General features: G+C 42.9%; 1 protein-coding gene across 4 annotated transcripts in view; it reads left to right on the plus strand.

Moving 5' to 3' along the window:
- The window catches only part of ANKRD44 (ankyrin repeat domain 44), a 427,478-nt gene that overhangs the window by 205,855 nt on the left and 195,720 nt on the right, over nucleotides 1-25,903 (plus strand). For all 4 annotated transcript variants that reach the window (XM_029606056.1, XM_029606057.1, XM_029606058.1 and 1 more), the window contains exons 5-9: nucleotides 11,982-12,182; nucleotides 15,117-15,204; nucleotides 17,382-17,524; nucleotides 19,246-19,458; nucleotides 20,607-20,685. In XM_029606056.1, coding sequence (XP_029461916.1) covers nucleotides 11,982-12,182; nucleotides 15,117-15,204; nucleotides 17,382-17,524; nucleotides 19,246-19,458; nucleotides 20,607-20,685 — 724 coding nt within the window. The remainder of the gene's footprint in view (nucleotides 1-11,981; nucleotides 12,183-15,116; nucleotides 15,205-17,381; nucleotides 17,525-19,245; nucleotides 19,459-20,606; nucleotides 20,686-25,903) is intronic.

Consider the following 25,903-nt stretch of genomic DNA (forward strand, 5'->3'; position numbering starts at 1 on the left):
TGTTGTGTTATACTTTCTTTCAGGTTCTGTAAGTATCAACAGGCTATTAGATTTGTAGCCACCCCTTATGGGGTGGGGCTGTAGAAGGGGTCTCTATTGTCTATGTATAGTTATACGTTCTCCTGTTTTAGAGTGTCCTGAATGACATGTTGTCAGTGCCTGACTTTGATAATCTGTTATTTGTGCTTTTGACCTGTGAACCTAATAAAATTTTAATGGAAAAAAAAAATTAGGCAACACATTGACCACCCTCCAGTCTTCTGGTACAGTGGCTGTTTTAAATGATAGGTTGCAAATCACCAGAATTAGATCTGAAATTTCATTTTTGTGTTCCTTCAGAACTTAGGGTGAATACTGTCCGGTCCTGGTGATTTGTCATTCTTTAGTCCTCCAGTTTCACAGTGATTCCATCTAGTAACATAGAGTCATAATAATCAAAAATTGTTTCCAGAGTAGGTATAACTCTGACATCCTCTTCAGTAAAGACAGAGGAAAAGAATTCATTTAGTTTTGCTGCTGTTTCTTTTTTTTTTAACTCTTTATTTATAATCTTTTGTCATAATACAATAATACAAAGAACAATGTCATAATACAATAATACAAAGAACAAAAGACATAGGAAATAAAAAAAACATTACAGGAAAAAGAAAAACAAATTACATATTAATATCATATACCTACATCAATAATAAAGCAAATGAGGGAACTAACAGGAAATATAACAAAGGAAAAAAAGTTAAGTGGAGATGAAATCCTAGTGGTACCACCTAACTTAAATGTCTGCTAACCTGCTCTTTGTCCACTAAGAATGTTAACAGGTGGGAAGAGTCCACAAAAATGAATTTATTCCCATTGAAGACCACTTCGCCCTTGCTGGGAAACTGCAGGAAGAAGGCAGCTTCAATCCCTAAAACACGAGGTTTGAGATGGAGAAAGGATTTTCTTCTTTGCTGGCTATCCCTTGAAATATCCACATACATCTGGATAGGTTTTTTTTTAGCTATTTCCTTGTCCTCCCTGATTACCCCTTTTACCCCTTGGTCATCCAATGGCCTACTGACTCCTTCACAGGCTTTTTGTTTTGCATTTAGTTGAAAAAGCTTTTGTTTTGTTTTTTTTAGCTATATGGCAAAATTCTTTTCAAATTCTTTCTTAGTTTGCTTAATTTCTTTTTAAGCCCATCTTGCTAGTGCTAATGCTCTTCCCTATTATTCAATTTTTTGAATGATGCTCTTTTGGCTTTAATTGCAATCATCTGATTTTCTTTTGTTCTTTTTTAATGTACGGAATACGTTTTGTCTGGGCTTTGGGGATGGTAATTTTAAACAGCATCCACGCCCCCTGCAAGTTTTAACCTTGTGGATTGCACCTTTCAGTTTTTTTCTAACAAATTTTCTCATTAATTTCCCTGTGTCTTTCCTTTGTGTCCATCGTTTGAATCTGTCCCCTGTCTCTGCTTGCTCGTGGTTTTCTCTCTGCCTCCTCATTACTTTTCGTTTAAAATTTATTTTCTGGTATTCCTCTCATTTCTTTATCATTTCTATTATTTTATCTCCTTGTGTGTATCTCTTTCTGTCTGTCGGCTGTCTCTCCACAGCTCAATACCTTTTCCTAATTTCACCCCTTCATAAACATAGAAACATAGAAATGATGACAGAAAAGGACCAAACGATCCATCCAGTCTGCCCAACAAGCTTGTGGTAGATTCAAAAGTATCAGGCTTATTGGTTAAGGGTAGTAACAGCCTCATCAGCAAGTTACCCCCACTTCTACTTGTTTTCCCAGATCTTGGAGAAGAGACGGCTGAGGGGGGCTATGATAGAAGTGTTTAAAATCATGAAAGGTCTAGAACAGGTAGATGTGAATCGGTTATTTACTCTTTTGGATAATAGAGAGACTAGGGGGCACTCCATGAAGTTAGCATGGGGCACATTTAAAACTAATTGGAGAAAGTTCTTTTTCACTCAATGCACAATTAAACTCTGGAATTTGTTGCCAGAGGATGTGGTTAGTGCAGTTAGTATAGCTGTGTTTAAAAAAGGATTGGATAAGTTCTTGGAGGAGAAGTCCATTACCTGTTATTAATTAAGTTGACTTAGAAAATAGCCACTGCTATTACTAGCAACGGTAACATGGAATAGACTTAGTGTTTGGGTACTTGCCAGGTTCTTATGGCCTGGATTGGCCACTGTTGGAAACAGGATGCTGGGCTTGATGGACCCTTGGTTTGACCCAGTATGGCATTTTCTTATGTTCTTACCTTAAAATTTAGTGTCCTCATTGGTTGCTGTCTGAGTCCGATTCCTCCCCCACCCTTTTCCCCCCCCCTACCATTAAAGCAAAGAGTATTATTGGAGCAGAGAGCAATACAGGAGTTGCATCAACAGCATGAAGACCTATTGGTTAAGGGTAGCAACTGCCACACAGCAAGTTACCCCCATGCACTCCCCTCTTCATTTCCATCCTTTAGTCCCTAGGGATCCACAGTGTTTATCCCATGCCCCTTTTTTTTCTTCACCACCTCTTCCGAAGGACATTCCAGGCATCCACCACCCTCTCCATGAAGAAATATTCCTGATGCTGTTCTTCCTCCCTGGAGTTTCATTTCATGACCCCTAGTTCTACTAATTTCTTTCCAACGGAGAAGGTTTGTTGATTGTGCAACATTAAGACCTTTCAGGTATCTGAAGGTCTGTACCATATCTCCCCTGCACCTCCTCTCCTCCAGGGTGTACATATTTAAGTCCTTCAACCACTCCTCATAATTCATTTGATGGAGACCCCACACCATTTTGGTTGCCCTTCTCTGACTGTCTCCATCCTGTCTCTGTCCCTTTTGAGATACTGTGTCCAGAACCGAACACAATACTCCAGGTGAGGCCTCACCGAGGACCTGTACAAGGGGATTATTACCTCTTTTTTCTTACTGCTTATTGCTCTTTTTATGCAGCCCAGCATTCTTCTGGCTTTAGCTATTGTCTTGTCACATTGTTTCGCCATCTTCAGATCGCTAGACACTGTCACCCCAAGTACCCTCACTTGCTCCGTGTACAACAGTCCATCCCCCCCCCCCCCCCCCATCACATACAACTCTTTTGGATTACCCTCATGCCACTTCTATCCATCTTCTCACCACTTTATGCCTCTTCCCTCCACCATGATCCCCTCTTTTCTCATAACCCTTTTCCTGGTTTACCTTTCCTATCAGTCCCCCTCCTCTGTCCAACAAATCTCCTTTATTAGTCCTGTTCACGTCTCGCTCCCTCTTAAGTTCCCTTTGCTTAACCTTTCAGCCCAGCTCATCTTATCACAGCCCATGTCCCTTCTCCCAGCTTGTATATCCTTATCCCTTCTCAGCTCATTTCTCTTCACAGCCCATGTCTACTCTGTCAACCTTTTCAGGTCCTCTCCCAGCTCGCGTCAATACCTCTCCTTCTCCCATAGTTCCATTATCAACTTCTCTTCCCTTAACAGATCCTCTCCTCCTTTCCGAATCAAAATTTTTCTTTTCAGTTCCTCTCCAAGACCCTCACAGCAGTATTGTCTCTCCCAACCAGTATCTCTTTTTACATCCAGTCTTCCTATCTCCCAGCCAACATTCCTTTTCCTCTTCTCCCCATCTTCCAGCAGTTCTCTCAGCCCCTTCAGAGCTCCTCTGTCCCTCTCTCTGCAGCCCTTCCCATCTGCATTGCACCTCAGGGCAGGCCAGAGGCGGGAAACCTGTCTATCCTACACTGATGCTGTGCTCTGGTCCCCTTGCAGCCCATTGGTCAGACATTCCACAATCAGCCAATCAGCAGGCAGAGGTAGATTCAGTAGTAGGGATACAGAAGCATTTCCTTCCTGCCCTGCCCCACCCCGTGGCCTGGCAGCATGGAGCTTTCAGCTCCCGATCCACAGGGGTGAAGGAGACAATATTGGGGATGCTCAAGCACCCACAGAGCTTAGTGCCTGTGAGCCTCATTTTATTTTATATAGGCCGCTGAACAGCTCTTAAATGGAAATAATTATTGGTTATACAAGCCTGGTGAAGGAATGAACCAAGTGGAAAGACTCAATGTCCTTGTGCTTATCCCCTTTTCGAAGGCATTTCAGAAGTACCTCATCCTTCATGCAACTTTGTTTCTATGTGCTCAAAATGTTTGCCTTCATAATATAAACACTTTTTTTCCATTACAGATTTAATGATAAAGGCATAGGTGTTTGTATAGTGGATTCTGTCATTTTTTTCCTTGCTCTTTTAGTGGCGTGATCCTCTCCTAGCTCATAATAACATTTCTTTCTCTCCAGCATTATATGTCAGGCAGGAGTGATCTGCCAAATGTCCCTATTACGGCTGCATGTTTTGGTTTGCATGAGAGCGGTTAAAGGGTAATCTGCAGTTTGCTACTTAGACCAGGGTTGGCACAGTTCATATGTCTGGCTCTTGGAAGGACTGCAGCTTCTGTACTTCAGATCCGTGCACGCATCTTTTCCAAATATTTATTTATTTATTTAGAAACTTTTATATACCGGCATTAGTGGGTACATCATACCGGTTCACATAATAACTTAAAGCTTGGAAAATACATTTCAACAAGGAGAATGTAACTGGGCGGGGGGGGTAAAATAAATAGGCAGTAGGAAGGATAGATAAAACAAGAAAGTCATAACCAGAGAATACAATTTATAATTTACAATGGTAGTCTCCTTAATATAAGGAGAGGGCAGTCCCCTGGAGGGGGGGGACTACGAGGGGAGATGGAAGAGTTATTCTGGGTAAGCATGGTTGAACAGAAGTGTTTTAGTTTCTTTTGAATTTAATTGCACACGGTTCAATGCGCATGTGGTCAGGTAGGGAGTTCCATAGAGCCGGACCGGCAATAGAGATAGCACGGTCGCGGGTAGAGGAGAGATGAGCCATTTTCAGGGATTGGACATGTAGGGTGCCTTTGTTGGTAGATCTGGTGGCTCGGGTGGACTGGGGGGCAGTGAAAGGGAGGTCGAGCCAGTTGGAATTGTGGGAGTGGATGGACTTGTGTATTATGGTCAAGGTTTTGTAATGTATACGGGACAGGATGGGGAGCCAATGTAAGTCCTTGAGGATGGGGGTAATATGGTCGTGTTTGCGTGCGTTGGTAATGAGTCTTGCTGTAGCATTTTGCAGTAGTTGAAGGGGTTTTATCGAAGACAGTGGGAGCCCTAAGAGGAGAGCATTACAGTAATCTAGTTTGGAGGTGAGAGTGGCTTGAATCACTGTACGGAGGTCATGGGTGTAGAGCAGGGGTCTGAGTTTCTTTAGTACATTGAGTTTGAAGAAGCCAGTTTTTAGGATGGAATTGATGTGAGGTTTCATACTAAGATTGGGATCAAGAAGTACTCCGAGGTCCCTAACAGAAGGTTGGGCTGTGAGGAGGTTGAGTTTAGGGTCGTTAGGCAGGAGGTCGGGGGGATGCGAGGAGATGTGGAGGAGTTCCGTTTTGTTTGTGTTGAGTGCAAGCTGAAGGTTGGTGAGGAGTGTGTTGATAGCTGCAAGGCACTTTTCCCAGTGCTCCAGGGCATCAGATATAGAGTTGTGAATGGGAATGATGATCTGTACATCATCAGCATAGAGATAGAATTTGAGTTTAAGGTCGGAGAGGAGATGGCAGAGAGGGATGAGGTAAATATTGAAGAGGGTAGATGAAAGTGATGAGCCTTGTGGGACTCCTTGTTGTAGGGGGTATGAGGCAGATAGGTTGTTTCCGATTTTAACAGAGAACTTTCTGTTAGAGAGGTAGGATTTGAACCAGGCTAGAGCTATTCCTGAGATGCCGATGCTTTCTAGCCGTGTCAGGAGGTGATGGTGGCTGATGGTGTCAAAGGCCGCTGAGATATCGAGAAGGGCGAGGAGGTAACTGTGACCTTGTCCCAGTCCTCTGAGAAGATAGTCAGTAAGGGAGAGCAGTAAGGATTCGGTATTAAAGTGTTTCCTGAATCCAAATTGGGAAACATGGAGGATATCATGGTTTTCTAGGTAGACCATGAGTTGTGAATTGACCACCTTTTCCATAAGTTTGGAGATAAAAGGAAGGTTGGAAATGGGGCGGAAGTTGGAAGGGTCTTTTGGGTCTAGGGAGGGTTTTTTGAGGAGGGGTTTGACAACAGCGTGTTTGAGGGAATCTGGGACTATCCCATGGGTGATGGAGCAGTTGATAATATCTGCTATGGTGCTGGATATGCTGTTGGGGATGGCTATAAGGGCTTTGGTGGGGATGGTGTCGCTGGGGTGAGAGGCTGGCTTAAGTTTTCGCAGGAGGCCTGTAATTTCTTTAGAGGAGGTGAGGTCAATTGTGGCCATTGAGGGTTGGGATGGGGAGGGGATTGAAAGGTTCGCCTTAGACATATTGGGGCGGATTTTAAAAGGAGCGCGAATAGGCCTACTTTTGTTTGCGCTCAGGCGCAAACAAAAGTACGCTGGATTTTAGTAGATACGCGCGGAGCCGCACGTATCTACTAAAAAACCTGGATCGGCGCGCGCAAGGCTATGGATTTTGTATAGCCGGCGCGCACCGAGCCGCGCAACAATAAGGGGAAGAGGAAGAGATAAGCTCTTTCCTCTCAAGAGGCTGCCCAATTACATTTCAGTGGATCACAGACTCAGATAAGAATAGATAGACAAATGAATGTGCAAAACAGAATGGTCACAGAAATACAGCTTGCCTCATTCTCCAATTGTTAGGCTTCTCTTGCATTTCAGATTTCCGAAATCATCACCTGTTCCTTAGTATACAGGAGCCCATCTTTTGGTTTGGTCACTGAGGGAGAAAGGGGTCGGGGATCAAAGATTTTCATGGGAAATGCTAACAGCATAGTCAGATTTTTTTTTGTGTGGGTTCGCTGGTATGCATTCTCCCCGGATGATGAAAAAGGTGAGAAACTGAATTGAAATAAACTTACAATGTTGGAGTTTTATTTTATTTATTTTATTTATTTATTTTTCTATACCGACATTTGATTTGGTGTATCACATCGGTTTACATCTAACAATGGGGCGGATTTTCAGAGCCCTGCTCGCGTAAATCCGCCCAAAACCGGTAAGCCTATTTTACATAGGCCTACCGGCGTGCGCAGAGCCCCGGGACTCGCGTAAGTCCCGGGGTTTTCGGAGGGGGCGTGTCGGGGGGCGTGTCGGGGGGGCGGTCCCGGTCGTCGCGGCGTTTTCGGGGCGTGTCGGCAGCGTTTTGGGGGCGGGTACGGGGGCGTGGCTACGGCCCGGGGCGGTCAGGGGGCGTAGCCGCGCCCTCCGTACCCGCCCCCAGGTCGCGGCCCGGCGCGCAGGAGGCCCGCTGGCGCGCGCGGATTTACGCCTCCCTCTCGGAGGCGTAAATCCCCCAACAAAGGTAAGGGGGGGGTATAGACAGGGCCGGGCGGGTGGGTTAGGTAGAGGAAGGGAGGGGAAGGTGAGGGGAGGGTGTTAGAGGATTCCCTCCGAGGCCGCTCCGATTTCGGAGCGGCCTCGGAGGGAACGAGGGTAGGCTGCGCGGCTCGGTGCGCGCCGGCTATACAAAATCCATAGCCTTGCGCGCGCCGATCCAGGTTTTTTAGTAGATACGTGCGGCTCCGCGCGTATCTACTAAAATCCAGCGTACTTTTGTTTGCGCCTGAGCGCAAACAAAAGTAGGCCTATTCGCGCTCCTTTTAAAATCCGCCCCAATATGTCTAAGGCGAACCTTGTAATGACATAGTACATTATAACAGCTTAACTGAGAACTGGTTATGTTAAAATAACGGTTTTATACAATTATAACATGCTTGAATGGCATAACTTAATACGGCATATATAAAAAGGTTTAATAAATATAGCATATGTAAAACGGTTTAATAAATTAACTATGTATAGAGGAAGGGTGGGAGGGGTATAAGGTGGGAGGGGGGACTGTGGCGGTGTTATTTGTCTAGGGTGAAAGCTTTCATGAAGAGCCATGTCTTGAGGTTTTTTCGGAAGGTAGGTGTGGAAGGGTCAGTTCTGGGAGCGGTTGGGAGGTTGTTCCATAGGTGAGGACCTGCTATGGATGCGGCGCGTTCTCTTGTGGAGACTTTATGTGCTTCCTTTGTGGGGGGGATGGGGAGTAGGCCTGTGTTGATAGAGCGGAGATTCCTGTTAGGTTTATTTATTTGGCCTGTGTTGATAGAGCGGAGATTCCTGTTAGGTTTATTTATTTGGATTTGCTACCTGCTTTCTTGAATACACAATTAACCCAAAGCAGTTTACAGTACATTAGAATAGCAGTATATGAACAAAGGTAATTTGCAGCTTTACAAGGCCGTGTTTGTATCAATTTACACAGCAGCAATCACATTTTACTACGCAATTTTACTGAGATACTCTTACCAACGTCAGCAATCCATATTTGGATGCCCAAATCCAATTATCCATTGGACAGTGATATGTTTGTGTTCCATTTGAACATTGCAAAGACTAGTAGAAAACACACAATATTAGCAGTAGCAGCATCTTAGCTATATTTACTGAGTCACTTTTTGTCCTGGTTGTGGAGGCAATTAAAGGAATGCTATCCCTGTGGTGAGTTTTATTTTGTAACCAAAACGTGTTACATTTTGTAGTTGCTAGCCTGGTTTTTAAAACAAGGAAAGCCACTTTTGCTCACCCCGAATAATACACTTTTTCTGTTTGCTTTCAAAGTTTTTGTGCACATAAATAATATCAATGCAATCAATCCCATAGGGATTAGTAGGAGCATGACCTGAAATGGAGCTATGCATGATTTAGCAAATGGTCAAAACAGAGCAGCAAAATGGCAGAAATATCTGTCAAAATTTGCTGAGAAATAAAGATTAGCCAAAAAGAAAAAAACAAAACTTAACAAGAAAAAAATCTATGTTGTGATACCTTTTTATTGGACCAAATTAATTCATCTCTTGACTTTATTATTTTTATTTGAGTAGTGCTATAAAAAATGTGAAGTAATAGTAGTAATTTATTTGGATTTACTACCTGCTTTTTTGAATACACAATTAACCCAAAGCAGTTTACAGTACATTAGAATAGCAGTATATGAACAAAGGTAATTTGCAGCTTTACAAGGCTGTGTATGTATCAATTTACACAGCAGCAATGGCATTTTACTACGCAATTTAAAGGTGCACCTTAAGGCTAAGTTTTATCTAAGAAACACAAACTAACACTGTACAACTTACGGACTGATGCAATACAGTGCGCTCAGCCAAGTGCACTGGTTAACCTGTGGTTGACGCGCGTCCACAACCCCTTATGCAATAAGGGGATTAGCTCATCTAAAATGCACATCCAACCCCGCATGAAGCAAATAGCACTCATCACATGTAAATTCATGTTGACGAGTGCTATTAGCTATTACCTCCCAATGCAAAGAAAAAAAAATGTGTGCCCAATGCGCACATTTTTACCCTCAGAAATTAACGCCTGCCCCGAAGCAGGCGTTAAGTTTTGAGGAGCCCCTAAAGTTGACAGAAAAGAAGACACTGCTGCTTTTCTGTAGTTCCCCCGACTTAATAGCATGGCGATATTGAGTCTGAGGAACTGAAAAAAGGAGTTATGTAAAAAAAATAAATTAAAAAACAAAGTGTGCTGGTAGACAGGTTAGGAAAAGAGACACTCGTAAAATTGAGCATCCGTTTTCCTAACCCACTAACAGCCACCTCCCCTGGGTGCCTGCTGCCGAGGAGGTGCTAGCAGTGCATAATTTCCCCTAGCTCCTCCTTTTTACCGTGGCAGTCCATTTGCATATTGCATCGGGTGCACCAAAGAGGTCAATTGGCGGGCGTTAGGAAAGAAGGTGCTCAATCACGAGCGCCTGTTTTCTGCGCGCCGATATTGCATCGGCCTGTTAGTGAAGAATACGAATGCATTACTCGAAAGATAACTGTTGTAGCAATAATGTTCGTTGTCAGCAAAGCACTTAAAGCATTTGAGGTAGAATGCCATGTAATGTCATTTAAAGTCGTTGCTTTTCAGGTTTGACAGCAAAAGCCTAACAGAACAGCCAGGCCTTTCGCTGCTTTCTAAACAACGTAATTGTGTATTTTTCTGGAGCTCCTCTGGGAGAGAGTTCCAGTGGATGGGTGCTTCTTCCGAGAAGGATCTGTTTCAGGTGTCTTATATTGATGATAGGATTGCCGTAGAGGATGCAAGTGAGGATCTTAGCAGCCTTGGGTGGCTGGAACTCAGACAGTCTTTCGAGACCTAATACTCTCGTCGTCCAGTCAGAATAGAATCAGCAAAAGATGACACGAGGAAATATAAGTGAACCCTAAAATGCATTCCTTTTGGTGGTTTTTGTAAGTCATTTTCCAAGAGTTACAGGAGGGTTGCGCGTGTAAAATTGATCATGTATGTGCGTGGAGTGGCATGCGTGCATGTATATTATTTTATAAAACTTGAAGGTACGCTTGCACTTGCAGTGTCGCATGCAAATTTTAACGGGGGGGCTAAAGGGGATGGCATTGGGTGTTCTGGTGCAGGGTTCGGAGGTAGGCGCGCAAGTTGCTATGTTGTAAGGGGCGTATGCGCATATATTCCCAAACTTGTCCGTACATTTTTACGCCTGCTAATTGACTCGTGCAATTGAAATCAGCCTTGTCTTTTGTCTGCAGTTTTTGGGTGGGAGGTCTGGTTGAACTGGCGGAGGTATCGGAGAACCGGTAATACCAAGTATGTGCATACTTCCACGTTTAATTCTGGGTCTTTATGCGCAGATTGTTACAGTTAGCACGCATGTAAAATATCAGCATGTCTTTTTATACAACGGGCAGGAGTAACTATGCGGGTTCCTGCAGTACAAATATGTACACATGCTGAGGCATACGCGCAAACGTTTGGGGCAGAAACACTAGCATAAATCTTTGCGGGCACACTTAGGTGCGCCAAAGGTGAACCGTGGAGAGGGTTGGAAGCCAGGCTCCCTAGCTGCTAACCTTTTATATCTGTGCACTCAAGTGAACTAACACGGCAACCACACTGCTTTGTCTAGAATTGAAATACATTCCAGATGCCACCCGAGGGATGTAACATAGAACACAAATGACCAATAAACCGAGGGATTCATTAATGCACCTTACAATGCTAGGCAGTCCCATAGTATGGACAGCTCATGTGACAGACAAGATTCCCTCATCAGAATTAACAGTGCTTTTCAAATAGTTGCAATGTGCTAACAGTTGTGAGACTCTTCTTTAATGCACATCGCAAAGTCTTATTGCATACTTACAACGTTCGGAAAGCAGTATCAAAGAATTGTCTTTTAAATCTTCTTTTACTCTTCTTCTTTAAATGTTTTCGTGTGACTTCGATTTGGAGTATAGCAGAGCCCTACTGTGCTGTCCTCAAACAGCGCATGCGTTGGTTTGATATCACTGCATATCCTTAATGATTCATGAATTTCAGTGCATATAACAAGAGATGATAACTGACCAATTTCCTCATTTAGTTTCATATAACCATTTTATAAAATGAATGTATTTAATGGTGGTGTGAAATAGACGGGCAGTGCAAAACTGCCCAACCGTATGCGAGGGCAAGAGTATGTGTGTCGTTTCCCCCAAAGCACATACTTTTACCCGCATCTTCCGGATGCATTTCCAGGTTGGGGTGAGGTGACGACATATATAGGTTTGGGTTTTCAAAACTACGTGCATTTCTATGGGATGGGAAAAGTACCCGGAGGAAAAGCAGGTGCAGATCTCGGCCATTACTTTTCCTCTGTGCAGTTTTCGAAGGGAAAGTTCGTATTTATGTTTCCCTTTGAGAACTGGCGCAGATAACAGCACCTGTGAGCTTTGCACCAGCCTGCACGGTTTTGAAAATCGTCGCCTTAATCTCATCACAAAAATTAGCAAATAACATTTTAAAAAAAATATTATGGAATGATTTCTCAATTAAAGGGGTTTTCAATTCATCGTCACTGCCGTTAAGTATTGGACGGTCATTCTTTTCCCAGTACTGTTTTGTGCTTTGCTTGCAGGAAGCAGTGCAGGTCCTGATAAAGCACTCGGCCGACGTCAACGCTCGGGACAAGAACTGGCAGACACCCCTGCATGTGGCAGCTGCAAACAAAGCAGTAAAGTGTGCGCAAGTGATCATCCCACTGCTCAGCAGCGTCAATGTCTCAGACCGAGGGGGACGCACGGCCCTGCACCATGCAGCTCTCAATGGGCACATTGAGGTAACCGTCACCATGGGCGCAGCGTGTGCCATTCTCTAACTGAAAGAAGGCAAGATTACTTTGCGGGCAATAGGCAAAATCACAGGCAGCAAGATGAACTGGGCCATTCAAGGTCCAGGAGGAAAAACTGTGTTCCAAGAAAGGTTTCATTTATTTATTCAAATTTGATTTTCTGCCTTTAACCACTAAGTGGATTATAACAATATCATAAACATAAATCTGGTATGTCCCAGTACCAGTAATTGTTAAAGCTTGCTAATTTTTGGAATGCTTTTCAGTTAGCAATACAATCCATTTGCAATAAAGAGGATTCCCTTTTCACAAATTTGATGTGCCTAGGTGAGCAAGTTAGGGACATCTCGTCACTGAAGAACACTCCCTATAGACCCTAGTTCTACAGTATTCCTTGTTTAGCTCACTAGTTGAGTGAGTTTGGTAGGACTCAGCCTATAGTAGATGGGCATGGGCTCATGTCAAGGAATGGCCAAAATGCTTAACATTTAACGTTACTGCTTCCTTCCTCTACAAAACACTGCTTTCACAAATTACTCCAGACGTCTTGCGTGCTCTATGCCTGCACTAATTTCTTAATTGTCCTTTTGGAGTTTTCCTGTGAATGAGCTTGGAAATCACTCTTCCAATATATGTAAATTCATATATGGAAGTTCTTCAACAGGCAAGGGTATGCATGCGACTCGTAATTCTAGCAGAGCAGCCAACTGGCACGCAAACTCCTGAGTCCCAGAAAAAGGAGGTGTTTTCAGGTCTGGATTGCATTGTGCTTCTAGTGATACTGAATTTAATGATGCTTTTGCAAAATATAGCAGATTCCTAGTAATGGATTATTTTTGACTCGGCAGTACCCTCCAGCTGCTTGTATCCTTCAAGCTCTGTTGGAACCAGGGCTGAGATCTAGCGCCATGAGCCATTCCCCCTCATTCCCTCTCCTCTCTTCCCCTTCTCTTTACTGAACTGTAATGGCATATGTAGAGAACCGAATGCCTCTGTTCTATTTAAATCCAGTCTACCTGGGCTGTTTTTTCACTGATCTGAGGAAGGAAGCATAGATTTTGAAAGCTAGTCACAGTTGCATTGAAGTGGTCCAATAAAAAGGTATCACCCTTATTCCTGCATCTTGTAACTCGCAGTGCATCCTGTTAGCCGAGTCCTTTAAATAGCGTGGGAGTTACTACTACTGCTACTATCACTAAACGGTTAACATCTGGGCTGAGACAGGTGTTGAAGAGAGCATACACTGCCATGTTAATTAGTGCATGATCGCTAAAGCCTAATTCGCATCTGATGTTCTTTCATATGTTTGCGCAAACGCGCACTGTCTTCTGGGAGTGGTTTCACCTGGACGCTGGGGCCTAGGGGCATAACACACTATTCCAAGTGCATGCTTTGGTATGTGAGCTGCATGCCAGTGTTTGAAAGAATGCCCAAAGCTAGGGTGACTTTGTCTAAACACAATGGCTGCAGTTGCTCCTGGATGTGGGTCAGCTGCTGGCTTTATTATGATAGATCAGTTATTCAAGAGTGTTTTGTTTTCACTTTGCATCCCCTGCATTGGAACAAATCACTTAAATACCTCTTGGCAAGCCAGTTTTAAGACTTACCAGAGTCCCTGCTAGTTCCCTAAATTCCTTGTCTCTTTTGATGATAATAGTTTAAGATGAGACTGACCTTGGGGGTAGCCAACTTTATGCCCTTATTTTGAGCTGCTCATGCTGCAGCAATGCCCTTCACATTAACAATCCATTTTATGCAAGTTCTTTGTGTGGTTAGGCTGAGATATTTACCATGGCAGTCTATAGAACTGGTGGAAAAAAAAAGGGGGGGATGCCCTCATGGGAGCTTGTGTTTCAGGAACTCACTGTTTCAATCATACTTTGACTATGTCACTAAATGAAAGTAGCAGGAAGTAGAGATGTGCATTTGTTGGGCCATTCGTTTCATTCGTTTTTGCTGTGTGTGCACATCTCGTGATCGGGAGGTACGTGCGCAAAACCGAGAGAACATAACACATGTGGGTATGCGTGCACACGCATGTATACCAGCATTTTTGCGCCCGTACATTCCAATTGTGAGATATGCACACACGAGCCAAAACGAATGGCCTTAAAAAAAAACCCAATGAATGCACATTCCTAGCAGGAAATGATGCTTGCTTGTCGCCGCATATTACACTGTAAATGTATTGCATGCCAGTTGTGGTAATGATTAGTCCTTTGCTATTGCAATACTTCCAAAGCCTCTCGGGGAAGGTAATTTTGAAAGTCATTTCCACGAGTAAAATGGTGCCTTATGCATGGACAATGGGCTATCTGAGAAAGTTGCCCTCCCTGATGGTGGGGTGCGGTTAAACGGACATGCTTAGTGCCGACACACATGGAACTTTTCCCTGTAGTAAGTAGAGGCACTGGGTTTGACCTGGAATCTTCAAAATGTAGGCACAGAAAATCTATCCCCCCTCCAAACTAAATTGGTATAAAACGTGGGAAGGCGGTTTTCTTGGGATAACATTCCAAGGGAAAGAATGCACGCTCTTTCACGCTGAAAACTGGGGCAATAGCTTGCTTTGCACCACGGCGGGCAGTTAGAAAATGTCCCCTTTAATGATCCTCATTTACAGCACTCACCAACTTGTGAACTTTTCTTAGACTTTCTAGCCTCATGGAACAGGCTTTTGTAAACAACCTCTGGCCCTGTATCTGCTTACACAGCAAACATCTCAAAGTCGTAAGATTGCTTTTAGCTGTCCTGTGGCTACATTTGGCAACCTGTGCGCACGTCAAAGTTGGAAAAAGAAATCCCCGTGAAATAGTTTTAGCACACAGATTATTTTGGGTGAAACTTGTGCAATGTTTTTGACTTCGATCTGCTCTTTAGAAATGGCTCATGAAGGAAAACTTACCCTTGGTTCTCTTTTAGATGGTTAATCTGCTCTTGGCTACAGGTGCAAACATCAATGCCTTTGACAAAAAGGACAGACGAGCGCTGCACTGGGCAGCATATATGGGTAAGAGCGAGTGATGTTAGTTAATGGGGAGCATCCAGAGCCATACTGAAGTTGACGTGTAATCTAACGCAAACTATTGTTCTCGATGAGCTGAATTACAGAATAAAAGGAGGTGGATGCATGGCAGACAGCCACCGACTGACTGGCAACCTTCAGGTCACCCACGACGTCACTCCTTGGTACCTTTCCTCCTTAGTGGTTGCCAGTGTATATCGTTCTAATTTAAAGGTGGCTAATGAGCGTTAATGCCCCACTGAGTGATTTTACTTTTTTTTTTTATGTTGCATTGATGTGGATTCAAAACTCTTGACTAGTTTTTTTTTTTTTCTTTTTTTAATCCAAGCCTCCTTTTATTGTTTTCAACCCATTGCATCTATTCTGTTGTAGATTTTGATGCAGTCTTGAAAAAGGTGTATTTTTGCCTCAAGTCCTTTGGCAATGTTGCTAATGAGGTATTAAAGAGTACCAACCCCAATACCCCACTTCCTACATTACCTTCCATCAGAGTGGATTCTGTTTACTTAAACAGCTCAAATTTCTATCTTACTCCCATGCCGGCTAGTTCGTTGACTAGCGTTCATTGTGGACCAGTGTGAAAAACCTGACTGACATCCATCCATTGGCCAGGGAGCACTCAATGTGTGCGCTCCTCGGCTAACGTTTAGCCACACCACCAGCAACGCCCCTTTTTATCAGGATGAAGTTACCCCCAGACAAGGCCTTTGCATATCGACCTCTATGGTGGCAGAGAAAGCCCCAAGGCCCAGCTCGGCTGCCTATTTTACCTCACTGTGGTACTGCAGGCTCTGCTTTGGCCTTCACTTTTACAGAACTGAGCCTCTTTCATCCCGTGTGCTCTTAAACTCTGATACTATCTTTGCCTCTACCACCGTCATAGGATGGCTCATCCATGCATCCACCATCCTTTCTGTGAATAAATATGCCTTATATTACTCCTGAGTCTAATCCCTTTCAGCTCCATATCATGACCTCTTCTTTGAGAACTTTCTGTCCACTGAAAAAACGTTTGTGCATTTATACCTTTGAGGTATCTGAATGTCTTTTATCATATTCTTCCTCCTCCTTCTGTCATCTACACTATGGGTATTTAGGGCCTTAAAATCGTTAACACTGGCTCCTATCTGTAGTGGGACGTAAGCTGTTTAAACTGCACATTATTCGGTCATTGAGCTGGAGAATGAGGTATTCATGGCATATTGACTTTCATTCCATCAGTGATGGTTTAACTTTAAGAGGTCGTTACTGAAAAAGGATTTGTGCAGGTAACTTTTAAGTTACTCGGACAAACCCCCCCAAAATTCAAACTTCCTACCCTGCTGACTGGCAGAATTTTTCATGGGTAACTTAATTTCTTCCCCCGGGTGAAATGTAGTCCAGTAAAAAGACAGAGAACAGGATGGGCTCAAGAGGCGGGGTTTAAGATTTGCGAGATAGCGCTGGTAATTGAGGTAAGTCTGGTAGGACAAAACACTGTCCTAAGGTTCCTCAGGCCACCATAGCCGGATATATTCAGCTGCAGATGTTACCTGAGGAAATCCCGTTGAATATCTCTGCTAAAGTTCCAGGGACGCCTTACACTCGCTGCCCCACTCAGGATGACCTCAGCGTGTTCAGATAAGCAAAATATCTTTAATTTCTGTTTTAGATGGGAACCTGCTGGAAGTTTCAAAAGGCATTTTCCTAGGCGGATGGTTGTACAGCCCATATCAGCCTCAGCCAGCACACCGCATGGCTGCTTTTGAAGCGCTGAGAGTGGCAATAGTGTTTTTATTACATCCTGTGTGTAGTTAAGGCACAGAAATTTCAGATAGCATTGGAGGAACCGAGAGTGCAAATCACAGGGATCGTCTTCCCACACTGTAAACGCACATTGCTCCCCTTTCTTCATGAAGGCAGTGGGGCTTACAAGGCAAAGGAGATAGGGCAGTTGTATGCATAAGAGCATGCAAGATAAGTGTGACACTTTTTCCCTATGTTAACGGTCCTATTGGAATTGTATATTAATTTACTGTATTATACATTCATACGGTGTGCTGGGCCTCCCAGGCGACCTTGCCAGGTGCAATCAACAGGGCACCAGTCACGAAACCCAGTGCAAATGCTGCATAAAAATCAGCTCTCTCTTTTTTCCCCCCTCCCTTTTTTTTTTTTTTAAGGTCACTTGGAAGTGACTGCTTTGCTGATTAACCATGGCGCAGAGGTTACGTGTAAGGACAAGAAAGGTTACACTCCGCTTCATGCGGCTGCATCGAACGGGCACATCAATGTGGTCAAACACCTCCTAAATCTAGGTGTGGAGGTAAGCGGCTTCAAAATAATTATTGCTTTTAAAAAAAAAAAAAAGAGGAATACAATAACATGACTAAGCTTGGAAGCTTGTATTTTTCTTGTAGTTTGTATTCGTTACACCCTATGCCTATATTTGATATTAGAAACATTCTTCAGTGTTATTCATGTAGTTTTGGTTCTCAGTCTCAAGCTGGTTAGCAATGCTGTCGGACCTGCTGAAAGAAGTGAGAATATGAAAGCCATACAGTATCGAGGGCAGAGCCACTGAAATTTCAGGCCCCCCGCTTTCCTGGTTCAAACGGCTTGAGCAGTGTGGGGAACCCTGTTTCTCAGTCATCTTTCTCTTTTCTGCTGTGGGATCATCTTAGGCCTGTGCTGTGAGTGACTGAAGTCGTGGGTTATATATACACAGGGCAATTTTCACAAAAGATTTCCCTGGGTAAAAAGTGATTTAGCAGCATAAACCTGCTGTCTGAAAACTGCCCTCCCCTTAATTTAATTGTTTTTATATTTATTTTAATGCTCTAGACTGCTCCCCCCCCCCCCACTAAGACTACAGAGTGGTGTCCAACCGTTGAATAGCAATTATCCAATTAAAGCACATAACAGTGCAATAACACATCACAGTACTCAATAAAAATACAAGGAAATATTAGGATAAAAACAAACCCTTAAAATATCCAGACAATATAAAATACTGGGACATTTTAGTCACGCTGAGAGAGGACGTTACCGTGGACATGCGGTGGGAGGGGGGAAAAGTACGCATGTTGTAGACGGCATTTTCAAATCTGCGTGCACGCCATTCAGGCAAAACTCTACCCCTCCACAGGAAAGCAGGGGCAAGCGTCTGCAAATGCTTTGTACCCGAGGCAGTTTGCAAAGTGAAAGTCCACCAACACTTTCCCTTTGAAAATTGGCGCAAAGACCGTAGTTTAAAAAAAAAGCACGTGTGGGCTTTGTACCAACGGGGTACCATGCAAATCACCTCCACCCTCTCTTCTTCGGTGGGTGCTGTGCTATCTTGTACTGTTAGGGGGGGGGGGAGGGGAATTCAGTCCAGGGTTACTGCTGGGGTCTTCTTAATGACAATCAAGATGGAACTCTACTCTGGTAACTCACTGAAAATAGAAACTATAATATCATCTGCTTGACTCCCCAGATTTATGGCTTTGCCATTTGTTTATCATCTTATTGTGGGCTTGAATCATAGTGACTTTATGGGGCTGGGAAGCCAGCTGAGTGTATTGCATGCTTTGGTCAAATAGTTCCATCTTCTAGGTGTGGACAATAAGAGAGAAGTAGCTTCATCCTGTGTGATCATAAACAACGTGGTGATAGAATGTTTTCAGATTCCTCCGGGACAAAGCAGTGATATGGAATATTGCATTTATAGCATGCTGTCCAAATTGCTGGTGAAACTGTTAGGCTATAAAAAAAAAAAAAAGCACCCCTACCTGATGATTGTGGATTTTTAATTCTGTAAGGGGCTTACAGTGCCCCTTGAAAGGAAATAGCCAGGAGGCAAAACAGAAAGTCCCAATTAATTTCAAAAACTGTAGCATGGCATGTTCTGAAAATCCTACCTTGTCACTGATTGCAAACCAACAATGTTTACCCTGCCAGTTCAAGGCCCACTTGTTATTCCTGCAGATGGATGTATATTTCACTCCAGTATAGGCAAATAATAAATTGACTTGCACCATTGTTGTAATTTATTTTTCTTGTCAGATTGATGAAGTCAATGTCTATGGGAATGCCGCCCTTCACATTGCCTGCTATAATGGACAGGATGCCGTAGTTAATGAGCTGATTGACTACGGTGCAAACGTAAACCAGCCGAACAACAAAGGTTTCACCCCTTTGCATTTCGCAGCTGCCTCCACTCATGGCGCCTTGTGTCTTGAGCTGTTGGTGAACAATGGGGCAGATGTTAACCTTCAGGTAAAATGTATGTTTCAGGTCTTTTTAGCTTCTAGATGATTTTTCCATGCTGGTAATACCGCAGAAGTCAAATAACTTCACAAAAGGTAATATGGTCTGTTGACTGGTGTAATTGTGACAAGTGTTGCTTTCCATTTTCTCCCTTCACATTGGTTCTCATAAACCGTCTAAGTAGGCTTGGGGGATACCTTAGTACATGTGGCATTTCGCTCCCACTAGTTTTTCTTGTATTCTCCTCTGTCTTTGATGACTGAGAATGAAACGTTTGAGAGATCTAGTCCTCCGAGTTCTCCTGGAGGTGTTTCATTATTAGCTGTTAGAAGGTGTCTAGATGCTGGGTCTGATAGTTAAGCCTCCTGTTGGAGGACATCAGGCACTCTTCGCAGACCTGCCTGAACTCCTCCTGCTCAGGAAGCAAGAGCAAAGTCTCCAAGCTTTGGGTATCTTCCAGTATCCTTGAGCTCTTCTTGAAGAAAAGGCTTTGTATCTTCCCCTCTGTTTCAAGTGATGGCAGCATGCAGAACCTTTCGGCCAGTCAGCTCCTTGGAGTTGTGCCAGATAGCAAAGTATAACCCTTGAGGAGAAGTATAAACTAGTGATCCTCATAGTTCCTTAAATGGGTCCTGGTGAACATATGGGAACATCTGTATTTTATAAAAAGTATACTTTTTATTTTTAGCATTCCTTCTTGCAGCTGTTGACTTTCGCTGCCCAGCTTAGCACCTGATTTACTAAGCTTTTTTCCCATAGACACAGATGGGAGAAAAATCTTAGACCCTTAGTTTCTTGCTAACATATCCAGATAACTTTCAGACCTAACCGTCTATAATCAAACATAGCCGATTAAGTTTGAAAGTTATCCATGTAATGTTACCCGGATAACTTTAAATGAGTATAATCAGCAGGACATTTTTCCTTGACAACTAATCCAGCTAACTTTAGCCAGATAAGTTGTCTGTTTTCTTTTTTCTGAATATGGATCTCTTTAGTTGTATACATGCTTTGTTCAGTACATTCAATATAATTGTGACATTATTATCTAGTACATGTGTGCATTACCTAAATATATTTACTTTATTTCAAGAATATGTTAAATCATTGATATTAAAAATGATAAATAATTGGCATTATACTATCTCTTTTTAAAGAGTAAAGATGGAAAAAGTCCCCTGCATATGACAGCTGTCCATGGCAGATTTACCCGATCGCAAACCATCATTCAGAATGGTAAGAAAGATGGTGTCAACAGACTCTTCTCATTCTTATATTAAAGTTTGCTGACAATCAATGTGACATCCCTAAGACTATTTTTTTGAGCCAGCAGCTTCCTCCCGCTCCTTTCTGTTTCCAGCTGAATCAGAACCAGGGCTGGGATTTGACCCCATGAACCTTCATTTGCAAGTACTAGGGATTTGCCCTCTGTTAATCTCCTTACTTGCTTTTTAGCCCAGTCATTGCAGAGATGGTCCATGCACCAGGACTTCTTCTGGACCACTAGGTGTCACCATTGTGCAATGATTTTAACGTCCTCTCCCCTGCCTCCCCCACAGGGGATGTGAGTGCTATCTCTGCAGCATCCCCAGCTCTGGCTGACACCTGGACATGGATGATGTGAGCCAGGAATCAAACCCAGGTCCTTCCATATAGTGGCACATGACACTTCTGCCGAGCCATTGGGCCGGCCTACCTAGGGCTTTCTTCTATCATTTATTACATTGAAGTCCATGGTTGCCTTTAGTTGGGGAGAAGAAGAAAAATCCACCAAAATTGTGAAACTCGAAAGATCCTTTACCACTGGTAATGTTTTATTTTAACATAGTAACATATTAAGATTGGAAGGTGAAAGCAACAGCTTCGTTTAGTACCTGGTGTGCTAATATAGGCCCCTAGGGTGCTAATGAAGAGCTGTCTTCTGAAATGGTGAATTGGTCCCTCGTGCTGCCTCCGTGCAGTCAATCAATCCTTTCTTTCCTGCATGCTTTCCCGTCAAAATGCTCAAGGTGTTTTACAGCATATAAAATAATCAAAGTGCATAGACCGTAAATACAAATCTAAACCTGCTTCAACTAGACCATAAATAAATTCAATTGCCAAAGATACAGATCTGCAATAAAATCAATAAATTGAGCATGTTAATCTCGGGAAAGTAGGAAAGTGGTTTTGTTTTGTTTTTTTATAACTTCCCACATGGTGGTAAAGACTTCATGTGCCAGCGAACGCGCAGACTTTACCGAGGCTTTTCATAGAAAACCTAAGCGCCTATAAGTAAGCTTTGAAAATTCCGAGCAGCTGGTTGGGTGCGGCCGCTTGCAGAAAGTTACACCTCCTCTTTACAGGGCGTCACTTCTGCACATACGTTTACGTGTATCTTTTTTTAGAATCAGAAAGTATTGCGCTTAAGTGCCAACTGCGTCCCACCCCTGCCCCCACCCCCATGAACACCTCTGTTCAGTGTGTGTAAAATTGTGAGCCGCACCCACTCTTAAGCCAGCAGGGCCTGGGCCAATTCTGTAGCAGCCCATTCCGCGCGTCAAACCTGTTTTCCTGCACGTGCCCCCCTAAATGCAAACGCTGGACTTTCTGAAGCGAGGCAGCGTACGAATCTCTGTGGCACAGCGGTATCTCTCGTGCATTTAGATGGGCCTGTTATAGCACGAGCTGATCCTAGAGCAGACTCTCCCTCAGTGCGGCAGCCTGGGAAATTGCCTGCCTTTTGTTCTGTGGGATTTCATAAAGCATGAATTTACATTATACAGACCATCACATATTTATCCTTGCTCACTAATTTATATCAAAGCAAATGAATCACTTTAAGTGAAAAAATTACCTTATTAAATCACAACCTCATGTATAAATACTATACCTGTAAAACATCCAAATAAAGATATATGACAGCCGCGTTGAGAAGTGTTTCTTCAGAACTCTGTGATAAGACTTACGCATACCTAATTAAGAAGATACATTTGAAGATATCAGCAAGCCGGTGTTATCCCGAAAGCTGAGTAGATATTATCCCCTGATGCAGGCGGCAGGACGGTGCTGTAAAACAGGTTGTTTTGGGTGTGCTGCAAGACAAGTCACATTGGAGAAGTAAAGTGTAGGACCATTAATTGCAATGGACAGCGATGCAAAGTGACTTTCTTTTCAAGTGTCCTGTGAGACAGATTTCGTTTGGGAAGTGGCACTTGAGACCACATGTGGTTATTGACAGTCCTTTACATTGAAAGTGAACTCCATATGTGAAACAATCAATTTTGATCAGTAAGAAATCTGTTCACATTTAAAGCATCATTTTTGGAACATTCATCGACGGGAAGTAAAAAACATATGGTTCATGGACTGAAGCATTCACTTTGACTCTGATGGTTATAAAGGGATTTGGGGAAGTGGTGGTATATGTTTTTAAGGGTATGTATGAATGGGGTAAAAGTATGTGTGAGTGATATGGAGAAGTGTGAATGGGGAATTGGAATATGTTGTTGGTTGATGTGTGGATGAAAACCAATATATATCTTTATTTGGATGTTTTACAGGTATAATATTTATACATGAGGTTGTGATTTAATAAAGTAATTTCTTCACTTAAAGGATTCATTTGCTTTGATATAAATTAGTGAGCAAGGATAAATATGTGATGGTCTGTATAATGTAAATTCATATTTGATATATCACAGGCACAGTGCGGTTTTGTATGGTGTGGATTTTATAAAGCGACAGGTAAAGGTGTGCAATGGGTATTAATGCCATTCCTGCTGAGGCACTTGCCTTGTCTTCATGAAGCAGGATTACCTGCTGTCTTCTTCCTGCCTCTTTTTGTCTCTTTTCCTTTCTCTCTAGGACTTATTCTTACATCTTCTTCCTTTTTATCCAAAGACATTTTATTTCTCCTCATTTTATAGCTGTGTCGAATACTGCTTGTCTGTCTTCCCTTGTGCCCATGCCCACTTCTGTTACAAAGTTTTTTTGAGGTTAGTAAGGGGTAACTTTTCAAGGGGCTCTAGCTGGCTAAGAACCCAGCCGGCTAGATCAAAGCCTTTGAACATTTACTGGGCTAACTTCAGCCGCCTTAGTTCACGAGGCAGCTCAAGCTAGCCAGTTACATTCTGGAGGGGCCAATGATTTTCAGTGCTAGCCACATAACTTGGCTGGCCAAATCCAGGTGCTGCCATGGCAGACCTAAATTTAGCCAGCCAAATCCTCTCCTATTGAAGGTAAAAGTCAGGTGGAGGGGGTCTTCCACAACATCTCCCTCCTTCCCACCTACAAGAAAAGGTTTTGCAGAAGGATGCGGTTGCTAGCAGCAACCCAGGATTTCCCCCTCCCTCCCTCCCAAATGTAAACCAAAAAGTGTGCAGTGCCATATCCCCCTCCTGCATGCCCCTTTGATATTTAAAATAAGTTTCCTATTTCGGTTTCCTCTCCCAAAATCACCCGCCCTATATTTAAAGAGAAACCCAAGCGCCTCTGGGCCCCATCCCAACCCTTAGCCCTACCATCCAGTCTTCCCCAAAAGCTCTAATGGACCCCAGGCCAAGCTTGAAGGAGGTCTGGGCTTGGAATCCAGTGATGTTCTGACAGCAAAGCTGGTAACGTACACTGTCAGAGCAACACTAGGTGCCGAGGGAACACAGGTTAGATATAAACGAAATCTGAGCTGAAAACTTACCTACCTAGCTAGCTAGGTTGAGCTGAAAATTTTCCTAATGATAAATGGCTAAACTTAGCCTGTTATTTTGTCTGTTCAGCAGCTTTTTGAATATTGTCCACTGCAAGGTCCATATTTAGCCGCGGAGAGTCCAGGTAGGTTATTTGGATAAACTTATCTGGATAACTTAGATGTATTATTCAGCAGCATGGCTGCACTGCCGAATATACCCGGATAAATCAAAGTTATCCAGATAAATTATCCAGATAATTTTAGGACTGCGTCGTTGGATGACCAGACTTATCCAAGTAACTTTGCTGGATAACCCCACCCTGGAAAGTCCCTGACTATCTGGCTAAGTTTTTATCTGCATACAAACTTACAGGGTCATTTATTTTGCGATAGGGCCTTAACGCTAGTGTTAAGGCCGTTACACATGCAATAACTCCATAATGCATGCAGTAAATAGTGTAATGCTCGTCAATATGCAAATTTTACATTTGGTATGCAAGTGGGAGGAATTTGAGTGGAGTTAATGGTAATGAGCAGCTCCTAATGTCAGATACAATAGAGTAATGCAGATCAACGCAGGTTTTAACACCGGAAATAACTACACCTTTTTTCTGTGTGTTGTGCCCGCGTTAGCGACCGAAAAGGATTTATTGTGGTTCAGGAGAGGGGAGAGAGAGAGCTATGTCACACTACTGTTTATCACACATCAAAATACACACAGGTAACTGGTATCATTAATCATCAACCACAATGTGGAACCACATGAACAAATCACCAATTATGTTATCTCTATATCTGTAGGACCTCTGAACTACGTGAGTTTGTTAAGCATACAGACTCATTTTTGTAGTGTACAGGTCCAAATTGCTTTTATTAATCAGAAGGTCAATTTTTAAAAATTTTTCGAAATTTTTTATGATTTTTCTTAAAATATTTATAGACTCAAAACGTCTTTGGTAACTACATATATCGCACACCTAGTTGCATTATTTCTTGAAACGAAGCCAACTTCTATAAATATAGGCCACTTTGTAACACTTGAAATACTTTGTTAATTGTAGATATCCCAAAGGTATATTCATCTATGCAAAATCCCGTAGATGTCTCAAAGGTATACTCATCTATGCAAAGTCCCGTCCCAAAATCCCGTAGATGTCTCAATGGTATACTCATCTATGCAAAGTCCCATCCCGACACGATCGTGTTTCGGACCGTCCTGGTCCTGCTTCAGGGGCAGCGGCTCTTCCAGCACTATTATTGGGTCTTCAAAAATAGCTTCCTTAAGGTTCCATTTCGTCTTAAATTATTGTATTTGCGGTACCATCGACCGCATTACCATCGACCGCAGAGAAACGCGGTCGATGGTACCGCAGATACAATAATTTAAGACGAAATGGAACCTTAAGGAAGTTATTTTTGAAGACCCAATAATAGTGCTGGAAGAGCCGCTGCCCCTGAAGCAGGACCAGGACGGTCCGAAACACGATCGTGTCGGGATGGGACTTTGCATAGATGAGTATACCATTGAGACATCTACGGGATTTTGGGACGGGACTTTGCATAGATGAGTATACCTTTGAGACATCTACGGGATTTTGCATAGATGAATATACCTTTGGGATATCTACAATTAACAAAGTATTTCAAGTGTTACAAAGTGGCCTATATTTATAGAAGTTGGCTTCGTTTCAAGAAATAATGCAACTAGGTGTGCGATATATGTAGTTACCAACGACGTTTTGGGTCTATAAATATTTTAAGAAAAATCATAAAAAATTTCGAAATTTT

Source organism: Rhinatrema bivittatum, chromosome 6, assembly GCF_901001135.1.
Source record: "Rhinatrema bivittatum chromosome 6, aRhiBiv1.1, whole genome shotgun sequence".
NCBI classification, from domain to species: Eukaryota; Metazoa; Chordata; class Amphibia; order Gymnophiona; family Rhinatrematidae; genus Rhinatrema; species Rhinatrema bivittatum.